The sequence below is a fragment of the Erythranthe guttata genome, chromosome 6 (genome assembly GCF_056151865.1).
Source record: "Erythranthe guttata isolate IM_541 chromosome 6, IM_541, whole genome shotgun sequence".
NCBI classification, from domain to species: Eukaryota; Viridiplantae; Streptophyta; class Magnoliopsida; order Lamiales; family Phrymaceae; genus Erythranthe; species Erythranthe guttata.
In genome coordinates this window covers 4,981,803-4,996,615 of record NC_142538.1, presented here as the reverse complement: position 1 = coordinate 4,996,615, position 14,813 = coordinate 4,981,803, and the positions used below count along the sequence as shown (strand labels likewise).

The 14,813-nt window shown below is 33.6% G+C and overlaps 2 protein-coding genes and 1 non-coding gene across 6 annotated transcripts; 2 read left to right on the top strand and 1 right to left on the bottom strand.

Annotated features, from left to right (window-relative positions):
• The first annotated feature begins 1,030 nt into the window (after positions 1 to 1,030).
• Positions 1,031 to 5,911, top strand: GLA1 (Folylpolyglutamate synthetase family protein). 4 transcript variants are annotated; one of them, XM_088819614.1, is made up of 13 exons: positions 1,031 to 1,428; positions 1,692 to 1,789; positions 1,932 to 2,082; positions 2,167 to 2,229; positions 2,436 to 2,597; positions 2,841 to 3,032; positions 3,136 to 3,235; positions 3,345 to 3,476; positions 3,598 to 3,729; positions 3,873 to 4,337; positions 4,541 to 4,616; positions 4,730 to 4,859; positions 5,483 to 5,911. In XM_088819614.1, the coding sequence occupies exons 1-10, from the start codon at positions 1,138 to 1,140 to the stop codon at positions 4,196 to 4,198; spliced, it is 1,647 nt and encodes a 548-aa protein (XP_088675740.1). In that variant the 5' UTR covers positions 1,031 to 1,137; the 3' UTR covers positions 4,199 to 4,337; positions 4,541 to 4,616; positions 4,730 to 4,859; positions 5,483 to 5,911. The 4 variants fall into 4 exon arrangements, with proteins under 4 accessions (XP_088675740.1, XP_088675741.1, XP_088675739.1 ...); XM_088819615.1 differs by having other exon boundaries at positions 4,727 to 4,859; XM_088819613.1 differs by having other exon boundaries at positions 4,702 to 4,859.
• Positions 5,912 to 9,475: 3,564 nt separating this feature from the next.
• On the top strand, positions 9,476 to 13,628 carry LOC105977405 (transcription factor SPEECHLESS). Its single transcript, XM_013002711.2, has 3 exons — positions 9,476 to 10,184; positions 10,804 to 11,325; positions 13,309 to 13,628. The coding sequence occupies exons 1-3, from the start codon at positions 9,684 to 9,686 to the stop codon at positions 13,372 to 13,374; spliced, it is 1,089 nt and encodes a 362-aa protein (XP_012858165.2). The 5' UTR covers positions 9,476 to 9,683; the 3' UTR covers positions 13,375 to 13,628.
• Positions 13,629 to 14,696: 1,068 nt separating this feature from the next.
• On the bottom strand, positions 14,697 to 14,770 carry TRNAV-AAC (transfer RNA valine (anticodon AAC)). Its single transcript has one exon. It is a non-coding gene; the product is annotated as a tRNA-Val (tRNA).
• Between the last annotated feature and the right edge of the window lie 43 nt (positions 14,771 to 14,813).

Sequence of the window (14,813 nt, the reverse complement as noted above, 5' to 3'; positions counted from 1 at the left end):
CCCCTTTTTTTTTACCCAGGTGTACTGTAAAAAAAATGATTCGAGTGAAATGTAGGCAATGTTTGGAAGCGTTTTGGATCTTATTTTGACTAGTTCAATCGCGAGACGGTTGACGAGTAGGATTCATCGAGATGCTTACACGCAATTGTCTGACAACATTTAATACAAGTTCCATCGGATTTTTGGTCCAGAGAATGTTTTCTAGTTTATCTTATCACACGCAAATGTATCATATCCACGAAAAGTGACATGATTGATAGGGTAAATGAAGTTGAAATGGAATTTGAATTCCGGAGATATTTTTTACTGACATAATTAGACAGATTAAAACGAGTTAAATGAACGAGTTGAAGTCTATACTCTGACTGTAAATAAGGTCTCTATTTTATGTTATATATGGTGAAATACACCGGGTAGATCTTTACCATTCATATACATAAAAACACATTAGTGTGTGCAGATCAATGGTGACATCGCCCCGTGTATTCTTCGCTGGCTGATAGAAATAACCCTATATAGACAGATTAAAACGAGTTAAATGAACGAGTTGAAGTCTATACTCTGACTGTAAATACGGTCTCTATTTTATGTTATATATGGTGAAATACACCGGGTAGATCTTTACCATTCATATACATAAAAACACATTGGTGTGTGCAGATCAATGGTGATATCGCCCCCTGTATTCTTCGCTGGCTTATAGAAATAACCCTATAAATACAAGACAACCGCGAACGTAAGACACACACCCTAATACACTTGGTCGACTGAGTGCTAACGCATGAAGAATTAAATTTAAACTATCAGTTAATATCTTTTAATTAAAATATTTTAAAAAGATCAATAATATTGGGGTTCATTTGGATGGAGGGATTTGGGGAGGGATTTGATTTGGGGAATGGATTTGAAATGACTCCAATTTTGGTGTCATTTGAAATCCACCACTATTGCTCAAAAAACAACTAAAAAGGAGGGTGGGGATTTGAAATCCATCTCCAAATCCCTCAATCCAAACAAGTCGGAGGGATTTGTTATTATGGATTTGAAATCCACCCTTGGATTTTTCATTTTCTCCCTCCAACCCCTACTATTCATACTCATCCTTTTCCACAAATTTGCCTTTTGCTTTCTCTGAAGATGAAAATTCGCAGCATTGTACGTTTACTCACAGCTCTCCCTCACAGCAGACAAAGAAACCCTATCGTTGCTAAGTCGATGACATTTCTCGACGCCCCACGGCGGGACTTTTCAACTGCGCTACCAGATAGCCAAGAGCTGAAGGAGTTCACGGATTACATGGAGAAACTCAACAACTACGAAAAAACCGGCGTTCCCAAAGGCGCCGGCACCGATTCCGACGACGGATTCGATTTAGGTAGAATGAGGAGATTGCTGCACAATCTCGGCAATCCACAATCCAAATTCAAGGTCAGATTTATCAATTTTTCCCCATCAATTACATGTTCGCAATTTGTTTGATTTGTGCATATTTATCATCAATTCGAGTTGTTTATTGGTGCAAACACTGTGCGAGTACCGATTATGTTTTTAATTGTTATAATTGTAATCAATCAGCAAGTGATTTTAGCTTCTGGTGTTATAGCTTTTACTCATCAATGCCTGCCTGCATGTGGTCTTTGGTTTTCTTGCTTAGAATATGAATTGGGTAAACCGGCAATGATTATTTATAGGCTGTACATATTTCTGGTACGAAAGGGAAAGGATCCACTGCTGCATTTCTTTCCAGCATTTTACGCGCCGAAGGGTACTCTGTTGGTTGCTATTCGAGGTATGGTCTGTAATTCTTTGTTTAAGGCTACGTGATGTCAGAATCACGAGGCTTCGTTTATCACGACCTACAAACTCGACTGCTTACTGTATACATTTTACATAATAATTTGATCTAATGATTTATGTTTTTTTTCGAGAAGTCCACATATACGAACTATTAGAGAGCGTATAACACTGGGACCAGGTGGGGAGCCGGTTTCAGCAAAGGCTTTGAGTTCTCATTTCCTCAAAATAAAGGAGCTTATTGACATGACTGTAGAACTTGAAGAAGGGCAGCTAACTCAGTTTGAGGTATACTTGTCGTAGGCAGATTATTGTGTTGACTTTGATTATTTTAATTGAATCTGACTATGGTGCTTTTTCTTTGAAATCAAGATTCTAACCGCTGTAGCGTTCAGCCTATTTGCTGAAGAGAAGGTTCATTTTGCAGTTATTGAGGTACCTTTTAACAGACTAATTCAGGTTCCTGTTTTCGTCTTCTAATAATTGAATCTTTATAACAAAAATTATATGTTTTATTTCATATATCAATGTCACAATTCTATTCTGTTTGGTAGATTGCACTGTGTGTAAATTAACTGCGTATCACTTTTTGACCAATTCATTTTTTGTTTTTGTTTCGTCTTTTGTAATACAATCTATAGGCTGGATTAGGTGGAGCTCGGGATGCAACTAATGTACTTACTAGTTCCGATCTGGCTGCGTCTATAATTACAAATATAGGTACAGATCATCTAGCTGCACTTGGTGGCTCTTTGGAGAGTATTGCAGTGGCTAAATCGGGAATAATCAAAGAACAGCGTCCAGTTAGGTGGTTCTTCATAGATATATTGTGTACTTCAGAATCTCCTCATAAAATATATTAAATTCAAATTGTGAACTTCAATTCAAACGATTAAAAATTAGAGAAACTTTGGATGGGGAAAGATTATATACGCCTTCGTCAATACTTCAATACCATGTATTGACGTATATTTGTTTTTTTGCAACATATTATAAAGATAAGAACTAACATGTGCAGTTCTGATAAATTGATTAAAATATTTCAGCTGGTTCTAGGCGGTCCATTTCTTCCACATATTGAACGTATTATTCGTGACAAGGCATTATCTATGCGTTCACCTGTAATATCAGCATCTGATCCTGGAAATAGAAGTGTTCTCAAAGGTTTTTCAACAGCATGTGATATGCCCCGCCAATTATGTGATATTCTGCTCCTAATCGAGAGGGACCTGCAATTGGTATGTGAATTTAATGCCTTTTATAATTTGATTCCTTGAACTCCGATAAATTTATTATTGAATTTCATATTGCATAATTTAATACGAATCTTTCCATCTACAGTTCATTGAGTTGTTTGATGTACAATTACGTCTTCTTGGCTCTCACCAGCTTCAGAACGCTGCTACTGCTACCTGTGCAGCACTTTGCCTTCGTGGTCAAGGTGTGGGAAAATAGCACTGGTTATTATTCTCTTTCACCTTCCAATTTGAGCATTTCTATAAATTTTAAATAATTTTTCTCTTCGTAAAAAAATTAACGAATAATGTCAGGTTGGAAATTATCGGAGAGATCAATACGTGTTGGTTTAGAATGCGCATATTTGCTTGGTAGAAGCCAATTTTTAACATTCAAGGAAGCCGAGATGCTAGGGTTTCCCGGAGCAAATATACTGCTTGATGGAGGTTTGATTTGCAAATGTTTTAATTTATCTTTTATTTATTTTTTTGGGACTTCTACATAGATTAATTTCCCTTATTTAATGACAGATTTGTGCTAAATGTTTGATTTAATTATTATTTTCAGCTCACACCAAAGAATCTGCACAAGCTTTGTTAACCATGATTAAGATGGCATTTCCCGAGTCAAGATTGGTTCTTGTGGTGGCTATGGCCAATGATAAAGATCATTTAGGTTTTGCGAGAGTGCTACTTTCGGGTAACTCTCTGTTTTGGCCTGTGTATGCTTTTATTATTACTGTTACGACTCGTTTGGTTTGCCAAGATATGATTAACCAAAACAAGATTAACTATTTTATAAAAATCCATTTCTATAATTCTATAATCTGTATCTTTCTACAGCTGGATGCCTCGAAGCTGTATGTTTAACCGAAATTGATATTGCTGGAGAAAGATTCCGTACGACTTCATCATCCTCGTTAAAAGAATCTTGGATTCAAGCATGTGGAGAAAATGGTGCTGATTTTCTTGAATGCAAAACGGTCAAAGATGAATTGATTGAGCGTCGTTGTACTAAATCAATTTTATTCATGGAGGGTTCGTTAATGGCTTCGATTAAATTCGGAAATCACATCCTCACTGCAAAATCTGGATCCAAAAATGGGATAATTGTAGTTACTGGATCTTTGCATATTGTTTCGGCTGTTTTAGGTTCACTCGAAGGATAAGCGAATATTTGCTATTCGCTCTTTAACGAAATTTTTGTTTTTATATTTGTTGTAAAACCTTGACTGTAAATTTTTGGTTATTGGTTTGCGGAATAGGTTAAGGTAACAATTTGTTCGATTATCGTCATCACATTATAAGGTATCTTATTCTTTTCTTCATAAACGTCTCATCTTTGGCACTAAACTGTTAAGACGTCAATTTATGGTTCCAAACTAAATAATAACTGAATCGTGGCATGTTTGGTCCTTTGGTCTAGCATTGGATTCTAAAAGCTTGGCTAAAGTATCAGTACAGCATTTTGCTTGTAAGAATCATTACATAATCGTGTGTTTATTGTACAGGTGGGGACACTTTTGTACTTCTGCCTAGAGTCTACTGTTTTCCATTTTGTTATTTACGGGTTTCTGCATTTACCAGGTATGCTATCAATAATTTGCACTGTTCCTACATAATTTTTAAAGATAATTATTTTTCACTCTCTTATTTCCGATAATCTTTACAGCAATTCTTACTTCTCTCTGACTTAGAAGAATAATTTCTCAACCTTGCGATTGTAACATTCATGCGACGGAATGGCATGGAGTCACTTTCTAGATGTCAAACCAACGTACATTTTTGGGTAATGATTTGGTGTTTGGTGCCATTCAAAATTTTGATTTGGTAAGGTTTACCCGATCGATGCTTATCCGTTAAATGAATAGTCGAATAGTTTTTTATGCTACATGGTGCAATTGGAATATAGTACTGAAATTTTATTTTTTCTACCAATAAAACATGAACATATATGGTCACACATATTATAATTCCACAATAACTACAACTCATTATGGCTATACATACCCATTCAATAAACTAACTAACGGAAAATTCTCTATTTATGCAAGGGAAAATTCTTTTGTCGTCTTCAGATTTTTTTGAACAAATTAAATATTTCGAGAAATGAAGCCAATTGGTCATTTTTCTCATTTTGCAAGACACATATGAATCATATTTATTTCATTTCCCCTTAAAAAAGCTGATTTGGATGAAAGTATTTAGCCAAAGATTTCTTTCTTGGTTCTTGGTCTTTCTGTAATTTCCCCATAGATTCTTACCCTAATCATCTTTCTTTTACCGACTTTCGAATGGAAATGACTGTTTCAGTTTGCATGACATTAGTTACATTTAAGTTTGATGTAAAATACAGCATCCCTTCTTCTTTTACCATTATATATATGCTGTCGTATGTAACGTGTTTTTTTTAATATATGTTTGTCCATGTATATCGAAATTTTGTGGAGCAGTAAAAGGGGGGATGCATCAATACCTGCTGCAATGTAAGATGGCGACTTCACATCGAAACGGGCCATGTAAAATCTATTTAGCAATCAAGGAGGTGGGCCCCACCATCAAAGGCTTCTTCTGATCAGGCAGGCATGAAACTCACCGGACACCCACTCCAAAGCCTCGATTTTTGTTACCGGCCGTTTCAAACAAACAACGTAGTAAGTTTTCAAATGAGGTAAAGTCGTTAAAACACATGGTAAATTTTGTTGTCCTGCATGCAGTAATGGTGTTTCCGTCATACATTTTTGTGGGGCCCGCCGCCTTTACTGATGTTTTTTTTTTTTCGTCAGACTGTGTAAATGAGTTAAAGACTGGAGAGGGAAATCCACCTACCTTATTTACTTGAGTTTTCTGTTAGAATTTTTGTCCTACATAAGTATTATATCTATTTGCACAGTCCAGAAAATAATTAGAAATATATATTTGCCCTAAAATTTGGAAAAAAATAAATTATAGAGTAATCTGATTCTAGGTAATATATTTTTGCACACACACTACACATGTATACATGCTGTTTATATGTATTATGTGCACGCACAGACACAGTACACCATTTACTTGGTGTGGTATACAATACCACAGCCTGTATCTGTATGTATGTATGTAATATATACATATGTATATATGGTACAGTAGAGGAAAAAAGAAGTAAATGCAATTAAATATACAATGAAAGAAGTGATGATTTTTTTTCATTCAGAACGCACTCCCATGCAGTAGTAGTACAATTACTAGTATTAAGTAATGTCTGTCGACGAATGCTGATTCCACGACACACACACAATGGTGGTGTTTTGTGTAAAGAAGAGTAAATGTTGAAAAATTAATTGCAGAAAAATAAATAAATAAATAGGCACGGAGATACCGTGTCTGTGTGGCTGCGCATTGAAAGCCTTGTTCTTGAACCCTCCTTTCTTCACAGGCACAACTTGCTCCTCTTTCTATTTCGTAAGCCCCCTTCTCTGCTCTTCTTAATTTATTACCTTCGTCCCCACCCCCATTCTACATATGCATATACATACATGCATACATATATCGGATTTTACTTGTATATTGTCATTTTACTTGTTTACTCGCTCGGTTACCTATATCGGATTTGTTTGGATTAGGTGAGATTAGATTAATTATCTACTGACTAATTAATTATTTAGTTAGTTAGACGTTCGGGTCATTAGATTCGTTTTTGTTAAAGATCTGTTAAATTATGGTATTATGTGTGATTTGTTTATAAAATCTTTTATATAATAACATTAACACGTAGTTTGAAGGATAAAATAGTATTTTACTTGTTTAGTCACTCCTATTAAATTAATCTTGGGGGTCTACTAATTTAATAAAATAATAGTATTTGATATTGGACTTTGATTTTAGTAGCATGCTAGAAAAAGTGTGAATCTTGCCAACCGAACGTGTTATTAGCCCCCATTATTTAGTCAGTAGAACCTTATAGCGATAACCAACGAGCCCTACAATCTACTAGATCTTGAACTTTGCTCTACTTGATTTATTTTCGGTGATCGTTGATCATGCGGGATTTAATTTGTCTCTATTGATGAAATGCAAATTGATTAAATATATGTTCATTAAATGATATATAGCTTATATGAATAAATGAGTTCGTTAGGCTAGTTTAGTTGATACATTGATTAACGACCCAAATTCTATGCTTATTGCCAATAATTTCTAAGTTGAGTTCGTCGCTTGTGGTTTCTCGGTTGCAATTTACACCTCTCATGTGGTTTGTGGGCTATTGTGCGATATTTTAGTTTCTTTATCATATATATATATATATATATATATATATATATATATATATATATATATATATATGAACTTTAAAGTCTTTCTTGAATACCAAACACAGGACAAAACTGCAAACTAAATCCTAAATTTAGTAATTACTGCTATTTTTTTGTATTTATTTTTTAAATTCCAAGTTGCCTCACAACATTAATTATCAATTCAGAATTGGCATTCATCACACACTGCCAATTAAATATTGTGCACTTTGAATGTTGTAAAGTTGATAAGAATTTTAATAATACCAAGGAACAAAAGGTACTTGCAGTTATGCATTTAGGTCCTAAAAGGATAATTAAATAATAATTATATACAGAGACAGGGGAATGAATATAGGCAGGACCAAATTAAATATTTTGTTTGTGGGGGGGTATTAACAAAAAATAAGCACAAAATGATTAATTAGATATGTTCTTTGCAGTAGTATAGCAAGGAATTTTTAGTGGGTTTTCTTGAAAACTTGGTTCAGATATGAAACTTTGAGTATTTAGAGGTAGCTCTTGTAAATATTAATTGATGATTATGGTATATATTCGGTGTGGTGTGTACTTTATTAGATGTGCCATAGAATAAAATCATAAATTGTTTGCTAGATATTCAAAATCTAAAAGAGCAATTGGGCTGAGAAGCAATTAAAAAATTGGCAGGTACGAAATTAATATGAAGCTTCATCCCCTCACGCAGTGGGACCCATTTAATACAGAGAAATTAATATTCACTCAGTGTGCTTCTATTTATTTATTTATTTATTTATTTATATAGGTAGCTTCTGATTTTCAGATCATATCAAATACATGCTAACTATGTCGATCCAGACATTCCTAAATATATCAACATGCCATGTCTATTCAAATATTCAAATAGATCTACTCTCTCTCTCTCTCTCTCTCTCTGGACCATAACAAAATAAATAAATGATTTTAAAGATGATGTCTTTGTCTAATTTGTATAATTTTATGTTATTGTGATTGATTTGAATTTTGAACGAATTCAAATGGTCTTGTCATTTATTTCTAAATGTTGCCCATTTGCCCATTATTCATTATTCAAGATTTATTTTCAATGCCTCTTTTAACCATGTATGGTTGAATTAGTTATTAGATAAATTTGTAAGTAAGTTTATTTGAATTTATATACCTCACACTCTACCATCGATTGTTCTAAAATTAATTGGTGGTAGGGCAAATCTCAGTTTTATGGTGCATTTGGCACATACACACAAACTAATTAATTTAGCTCGGTTATTGTTCAATATACTCAGAAACCGTGATTACGTCAGTTTACAGTAAGGTCTCGTATGGTTACTTATGTCGGATAAGTTTAGATTTGATGATGAGATTGTATTACTTACCTACTAACTAATTAATTATTTAATTAGCATGATGTTCTATATGTTAGATTAGATCTTATATTGAATCTGATAAAGTATGTTATAATATGTAATTTGACTATAATACCACTTAGTTAACAATAATAAGATATAATTTGAAGAATAAATTTGTCCTTTTCATTTTTTAAAGTAACCTCTTACAAAGTTAATCACATGGGAGATGCGTGGGTATTATTAATTAATAAAATAGTACCAACTAATTGTCTGCTTCAACTTTAATAACGAGTTTGAATTAATACAAATTTTATCAACCGAACGTCTTACATCAACGCTACTATTTAATAGCGGTAGTCGAGATCACACAATCATATATGTATATAAAAATATAATATAAGCTATATAGCTATTCCCACACTCCCTTCCCATAAACCTAACTCTTTAATTTCTTCTCTCTCTCTCTCTCTCCCGCAAGGGTGGCCTAGCGGTTGGAGCAAGAGAGCTTGGGTCAATTGACCCAAGTTCGAATCCCCTTGCTAACGGTCGCTAGGTCGAGCTTGTCACACATGGTTAGCCTAGTGTGGTTTACATCTCTCGTATGGTTTGCAAGCTATTATGTAATCTCTCTCTCTCCTTAGGTAGTTGAAGTTAATAGTAACATTCCATGTAACGGCTACACAGTTGTTATGCTGCACTTACCCATTTTCACTCCGCTGTCACTCTCTCCTCACACACACACACACACACACACACACACACACACACACACACATATATATATATATATATATATATATATATATATATATATTATATCAACCCCACAACCCTAACGGCCAACCCTTAAAATACACACACACTCACAATTACACCATTATATATATTTCTTCCCAAAAGCAAAAAAAAAAACACACATTGATGGTGATTGTTTGGTCCCTTTCAAAAAAATCGTCTCAAGATTCGACTTTTTAATAATCCGTCGACTTTTCCGTTAAGCTGCTGCGAGCTTAATTTTTTTTATTTTTTTTGAAATGGAAGGCCGTGATCAGAGCGCCGATTTATCCGATTATTTCTTCGACGAGTCCGAGTTTTGTTCCAACAACAGCTTTTGCACTTCACCTGCTGCTTCTGATGATATTTTCAGTGTGCTTGAAGCTTGGGAAAGCGCTTCCGGTTACAATACTCCGGCGTCGAAAGCTGCTGGAAGCGGCGTCGAAAGCTGTTTTGAGTTCCGAAAATCGACTGCTTATAATAATAGTAGTAATAATTCATCTCCTTTTGGCCAAGAATCTGATGAATTAGCTGCAGATCAGGTAGAAGCTGGTTTGCCAAAGTGCAAGAGGCAGAAGCTGAATGCAGCTTCAGCTTCTGCTTCTGCTTCAGCTTCTGCTTTTGCTTCAGCTTTTGCTAGTGAAATGGAAGAAGGGCAGCAAAGAATGACTCATATTACTGTGGAGAGAAACAGAAGGAAGCAGATGAATGAGCATCTTTCTGTGCTTCGTTCTTTGATGCCTTGCTTTTATGTCAAAAGAGTAAGTTTTTTTTTTAATTAATTAATTATATTTATTTATTTTTTGATGAATATTTATTGGATAAAATATTATTATTTTTTATATATACCACGAGTGGTGACCGAGCTATTTGTGTTATTAGATCTATTTTGTAGCAGAAAGCTATTTATATATATGATGGAAATATTATCTGGATTAATGGTCATAGATGCATTTATTTCCTACTTGTTAAAGTATATATATATATATATATTTATTTCAATATCCCAAGATTTTGTCTATGAAATTGAAATAAATGAAAATAAATAAATTAATACAATTATGGGGATTAAATTGTTTTATCTTCTTACTTTTTATTTCCTTAATTATTAGTTGTTCAATTGGAGAACGAGAAAATAAAATAAAATAAAATAAATACCAGTATTTAGCTAATAAATATTTTATTTAGTCTTAATTAAGCTTTAATTCAATATGTATTAGTTAATAAATACATGTAGCACTTCAAATATATCACCTAAAAGGAAAAAAAATCAAAAAAAAAAATGCAGAAACTTTTTTTGAAAATTTTGAAAAAAAAAGTCTCATTATTAAATTTATTACTAATTGTATTTATGTAATTAATAAAGTTTAATTTGTTTAGGGTGACCAAGCATCAATAATTGGTGGAGTAGTGGATTACATAAACGAATTGCAGCAGCTCCTACAATCCCTCGAATCCAAGAAGCAAAGAAAAGTGTACAACGAAGTTCTAAGCCCGAGGCTCGTCTCAAGCCCGAGACCCTCTTCCACGCTCAGCCCGCGTAAGCCACCGGTGAGCCCGAGGCCCGGCCCGTCAATAAGCCCGCGCACCCCACAACCAAGCGGCGCGTACAAACCCTGGATGCAAAGCCAGCTGCATCCGCCACCGCCTTCTCCTTGCAACTCGTCCGCGTCGTCGTCCATCAACGACGCGGTGAACGAGCTAGTGGCCACCTCGAAATCGGGCCTGGCCGAAGTGGAGGTGAAATTTGCGGGGCCCAATTTGGCGCTCAAAACGGTGTCGAACCGCGTACCGGGCCAGGCGGTCAAGATTGTTGCTGCACTTGAGGAACTTGCCCTAGAGATCCTCCACGTCAGCATCGGCATGGTTGATGGCAAAATGGTCAATTCGTTCACAATTAAGGTACACTACTATACTTTTGCAATTAAATTTCATATATGTGGTGCAATCATATTATATATAATGGCTTAATTCCACTTTTCACCCTTGAAATATGTCATTTTGGCACTTTGCACCATCGAAACAAATTAATAGCACTTTGCACCCTCGAAACACAATAAATCATTCACAATGCACCCTGAATTGAATAATAAAGGCAATTTTATTTTTCATTGGTGTTTTTTTTTTCGGGGTGCAAAATAAAAAAAATAAATTGTTATTTTCTTGAACCCCCAACCTAATTTCGAGCGGACAAAGTGCGAAAAAATAAAAACTACACGGATTATTTAAAAAGCCTACATTTTCTTACAAAATAAAAAATAAAAAATAAGCTTTTATCACTAAATTATTCGATTGATGGAGCTTTTATGTAACTGTTTGAAAATATTAGGTGAAAATACTTGGAAGAAAATATGATTTTCAGATAACTTGATAACGAAATAGTTGAATGATTTTTTTTTCGTAAAATATTTGATTTTTGTTATAAAAAAAATTAATATATATATAAAATTTATTTTTATTTTTGAACTTTATAGTTTCAAAATGATTGATGAATAAAAAAAATATTTGAGATTTGGCATCCTAAAAAAAAAACCACTAAAAATATTAAATTACATTTTTTAGCTTTAAAAATTCATTTGGGGTGCATTATGCATGATTTATTGTATTTCGAGGGTGCAAAGTGCTATTAATTTGTTTCGAGGGTGCAAAGTGCCAAAATGGTATATTTCAAGGGTGCAAAGTGGAATTAAGCCTATATATAATTGAATAAAAATACTAAGATATATATGGACGCATGACAAGCTAAAAAAAGTTAAATGTCTTACTTCTTCCTAATATATTATGGCCTATACATAGAAGATGAAGTTACACCTTACAATATACATTTTATGCTGCACCGAGTGGAATACATCGGTTATATTTTATTGATATAAAGTTAACTGAACTCACACGAGCTCAAGTATATTTCTATGAGCTCGAGTTTGAGCTAAGTTCGCTCGAGCCTAAATTTTCAAGGCTCATACTCAAGCTCACCATCATCACTCACAAGAAAGTTTTGGTTTATTTAGTTATTTTAATTAAGTATTATTATTATTATAAAAATTAATAAATATTATTAGTTTGAAGTATTATTATTTATAGCAAAATTTATTTTTATAATATCTAAACAAGTTTAACTTTTAAATTTAAATTACTATCATTAATATATGGGCAAATTACGGATACTCATGGAGTAAGACTAAATAACTTACAATCCTATGTGGTATTGATAATTACAAATATACTCTAAAACTAACAATATGTTATAAACCCCAACGGAACGAATGAATTGTATATAATATTACCCTTTTGTTGAAGAAACAAGCTACCGATAAATTACGCGTATCCTCCCTAAGCTAAGACAAAATATTACAGTTACCACCCTATGGGTATATTTTATTTATATCCCTTGGGGTAAATTTGAAAATTCAGAATGAATATTCGATGAAATCTTCAAGATTTCGTTACTCGTGATTTCATAAAGGTTTAATTGTAAGACAAATAAAGAGTTCAGGAGGATATTTGTAATTAGCAATACCACAAAATTTCGTAAGTTATTTAGTTTTACCATAGGAGGTGCCCGTAATATATTTACTATTAACTATACGGCTCTGAGCCGGTTCATTAGCTCACGAGCTAGAACTCCTGTTTTTCGAGCTCGAGTTTGAAGTCATTTAGCAATGCACAATTCTTCTAAGTGATATATGTAGAATAAATAGATACAGGCTAACCACTAATCCCTAAAGTCATTTAAAACATGCAGACATTACACACTGTCACTGAAAACAAGGAAGGACATTAAATATTTTGTTTTATTTTGCATATGTAAAAAAAAATTAATGTTCCTCCAACGACTATACAGTATATATATTTATTACATGACTGTGCCCCTTTTTTTTTGGGTAGATTGGAATTGAATGCCAGCTTAGTGCAGAAGATTTGGCTCAGCAAATCCAGCAGACTTTCTCCTAATTAATTAATTAATTACTTAATTAATTAATTAGGTGCAACAAATAATAATGCTTGGAATTCTTCTTCTTGAGTACGATGAGGGTTTGCAATTGGAAATGCAAATAAAAAAAGCAAATGTATTTAATTAGTTATTGACATGTTTGCTGATTAATTTATAATGTATTTTTGTAGTATTAAGTAGTTATTCATAATTAATACTACTGATTTGTATTTTTGAATTTGTTGGTATTATATTATTGACTTTTTTGTATTGAGCTGATGACTTAATTAATTAGCAACTATATTCTTCTTCCTCCTCCTCCTCTTCTTCTTTTTTTTTTTTTTTTTTTTTTTTAATTTATGAATAAATTGATTTACTGACTTATATTAGGTTGGGTTATACTTTTTGATCCCCTAAAAGATTGGCAATTGTTTTAAGCCCAACGGCTATATATGTTGGCCTTTTTTCGGTTGGGCCGGATCTCCATGTATCTGATTTTATATATATATATATATATATATATATATATATATATATATATATATATATATGATCAAGTGAAGGAAGGCAAATGAAAACCAAAGAAGAAAGCAATATCCAAGACGTTGGTGGGTGGGTACAAATTTGGCAAGGCTGTTTGGTGAGTCGTATGGCGTCGTTGAATTGCATGGGCTAATGAATAGGTCTATAATCATGCATTTTCTCGAGTTTTCACTTTCGGGATAAAAACAGTAAACGTAGTGTTCAAAGTTGTAGGAAGTTTATGATTATTGAGAAAATCGATCACGTACACATGCAATGGCAATGGAGCCTAAGATATGCTAATATGTATTGTAAAATGATATTGGTAACCCATCGGGGGCGCCGGGGATCGAATTTGAGCGGAGCCACATTGAAAATGTGCTCGCGGTTACCGCGTTTGCAATGAAATATTTTTCTTCCAAATCCCATACATTCTCGAATTTTGAAAAACCTAGTCACACACACGATTTCTTTTAGTTGCCTTGGCACGAAAGAATTTCGTTTTTTTTTTGTATCCATTGGATCTTGCTTCGTTGACGCCAATACAGTTCATTGTCACCGTACAAGTTTAAAGTTCCTTCCAAAGTCTTTGGATTTACAATTTGATAGTTAATAATTAATGTAGCACTTAATAGGTAATTCGACCATCATAATAATAATAAAAATATAAAAGTTGAAAAGCTTTGAAGGAAATAACAAAATCCCTTTAGCTTCTCAGCAAAATCATTTATCGAATTCAGATTAGCATATGTTGAAATTAAAGTGTAGCAACTATCTGAATGTTTTGGGTAAAAAACAAAATTAAAACATACTAATTAATTGGCTTCGCCCGGGCTCGAACCGGAGACCTTCAGTGTGTTAGACTGACGTGATAACCAACTACACCACGAAACCGTTTGTTAAAAGTTATTATTATATTGTATTTAATTATTAAATA

What these genes read in the sequence shown, in the direction of transcription:
- GLA1 (XM_088819614.1), top strand. Translation starts at nt 1,138, where the DNA reads ATGAAAATTCGCAGCATTGTACGTTTACTCACAGCTCTCCCTCACAGC. An exon ending in ATCCACAATCCAAATTCAAG is followed by an intron (nt 1,429 to 1,691) that starts GTCAGATTTATC and finishes GATTATTTATAG; the next exon opens with GCTGTACATATTTCTGGTAC. An exon ending in ACTTTGCCTTCGTGGTCAAG is followed by an intron (nt 3,236 to 3,344) that starts GTGTGGGAAAAT and finishes GAATAATGTCAG; the next exon opens with GTTGGAAATTATCGGAGAGA.
- LOC105977405 (XM_013002711.2), top strand. Translation starts at nt 9,684, where the DNA reads ATGGAAGGCCGTGATCAGAGCGCCGATTTATCCGATTATTTCTTCGAC. An exon ending in CTTGCTTTTATGTCAAAAGA is followed by an intron (nt 10,185 to 10,803) that starts GTAAGTTTTTTT and finishes TAATTTGTTTAG; the next exon opens with GGTGACCAAGCATCAATAAT. An exon ending in TCAATTCGTTCACAATTAAG is followed by an intron (nt 11,326 to 13,308) that starts GTACACTACTAT and finishes TTTTTTGGGTAG; the next exon opens with ATTGGAATTGAATGCCAGCT.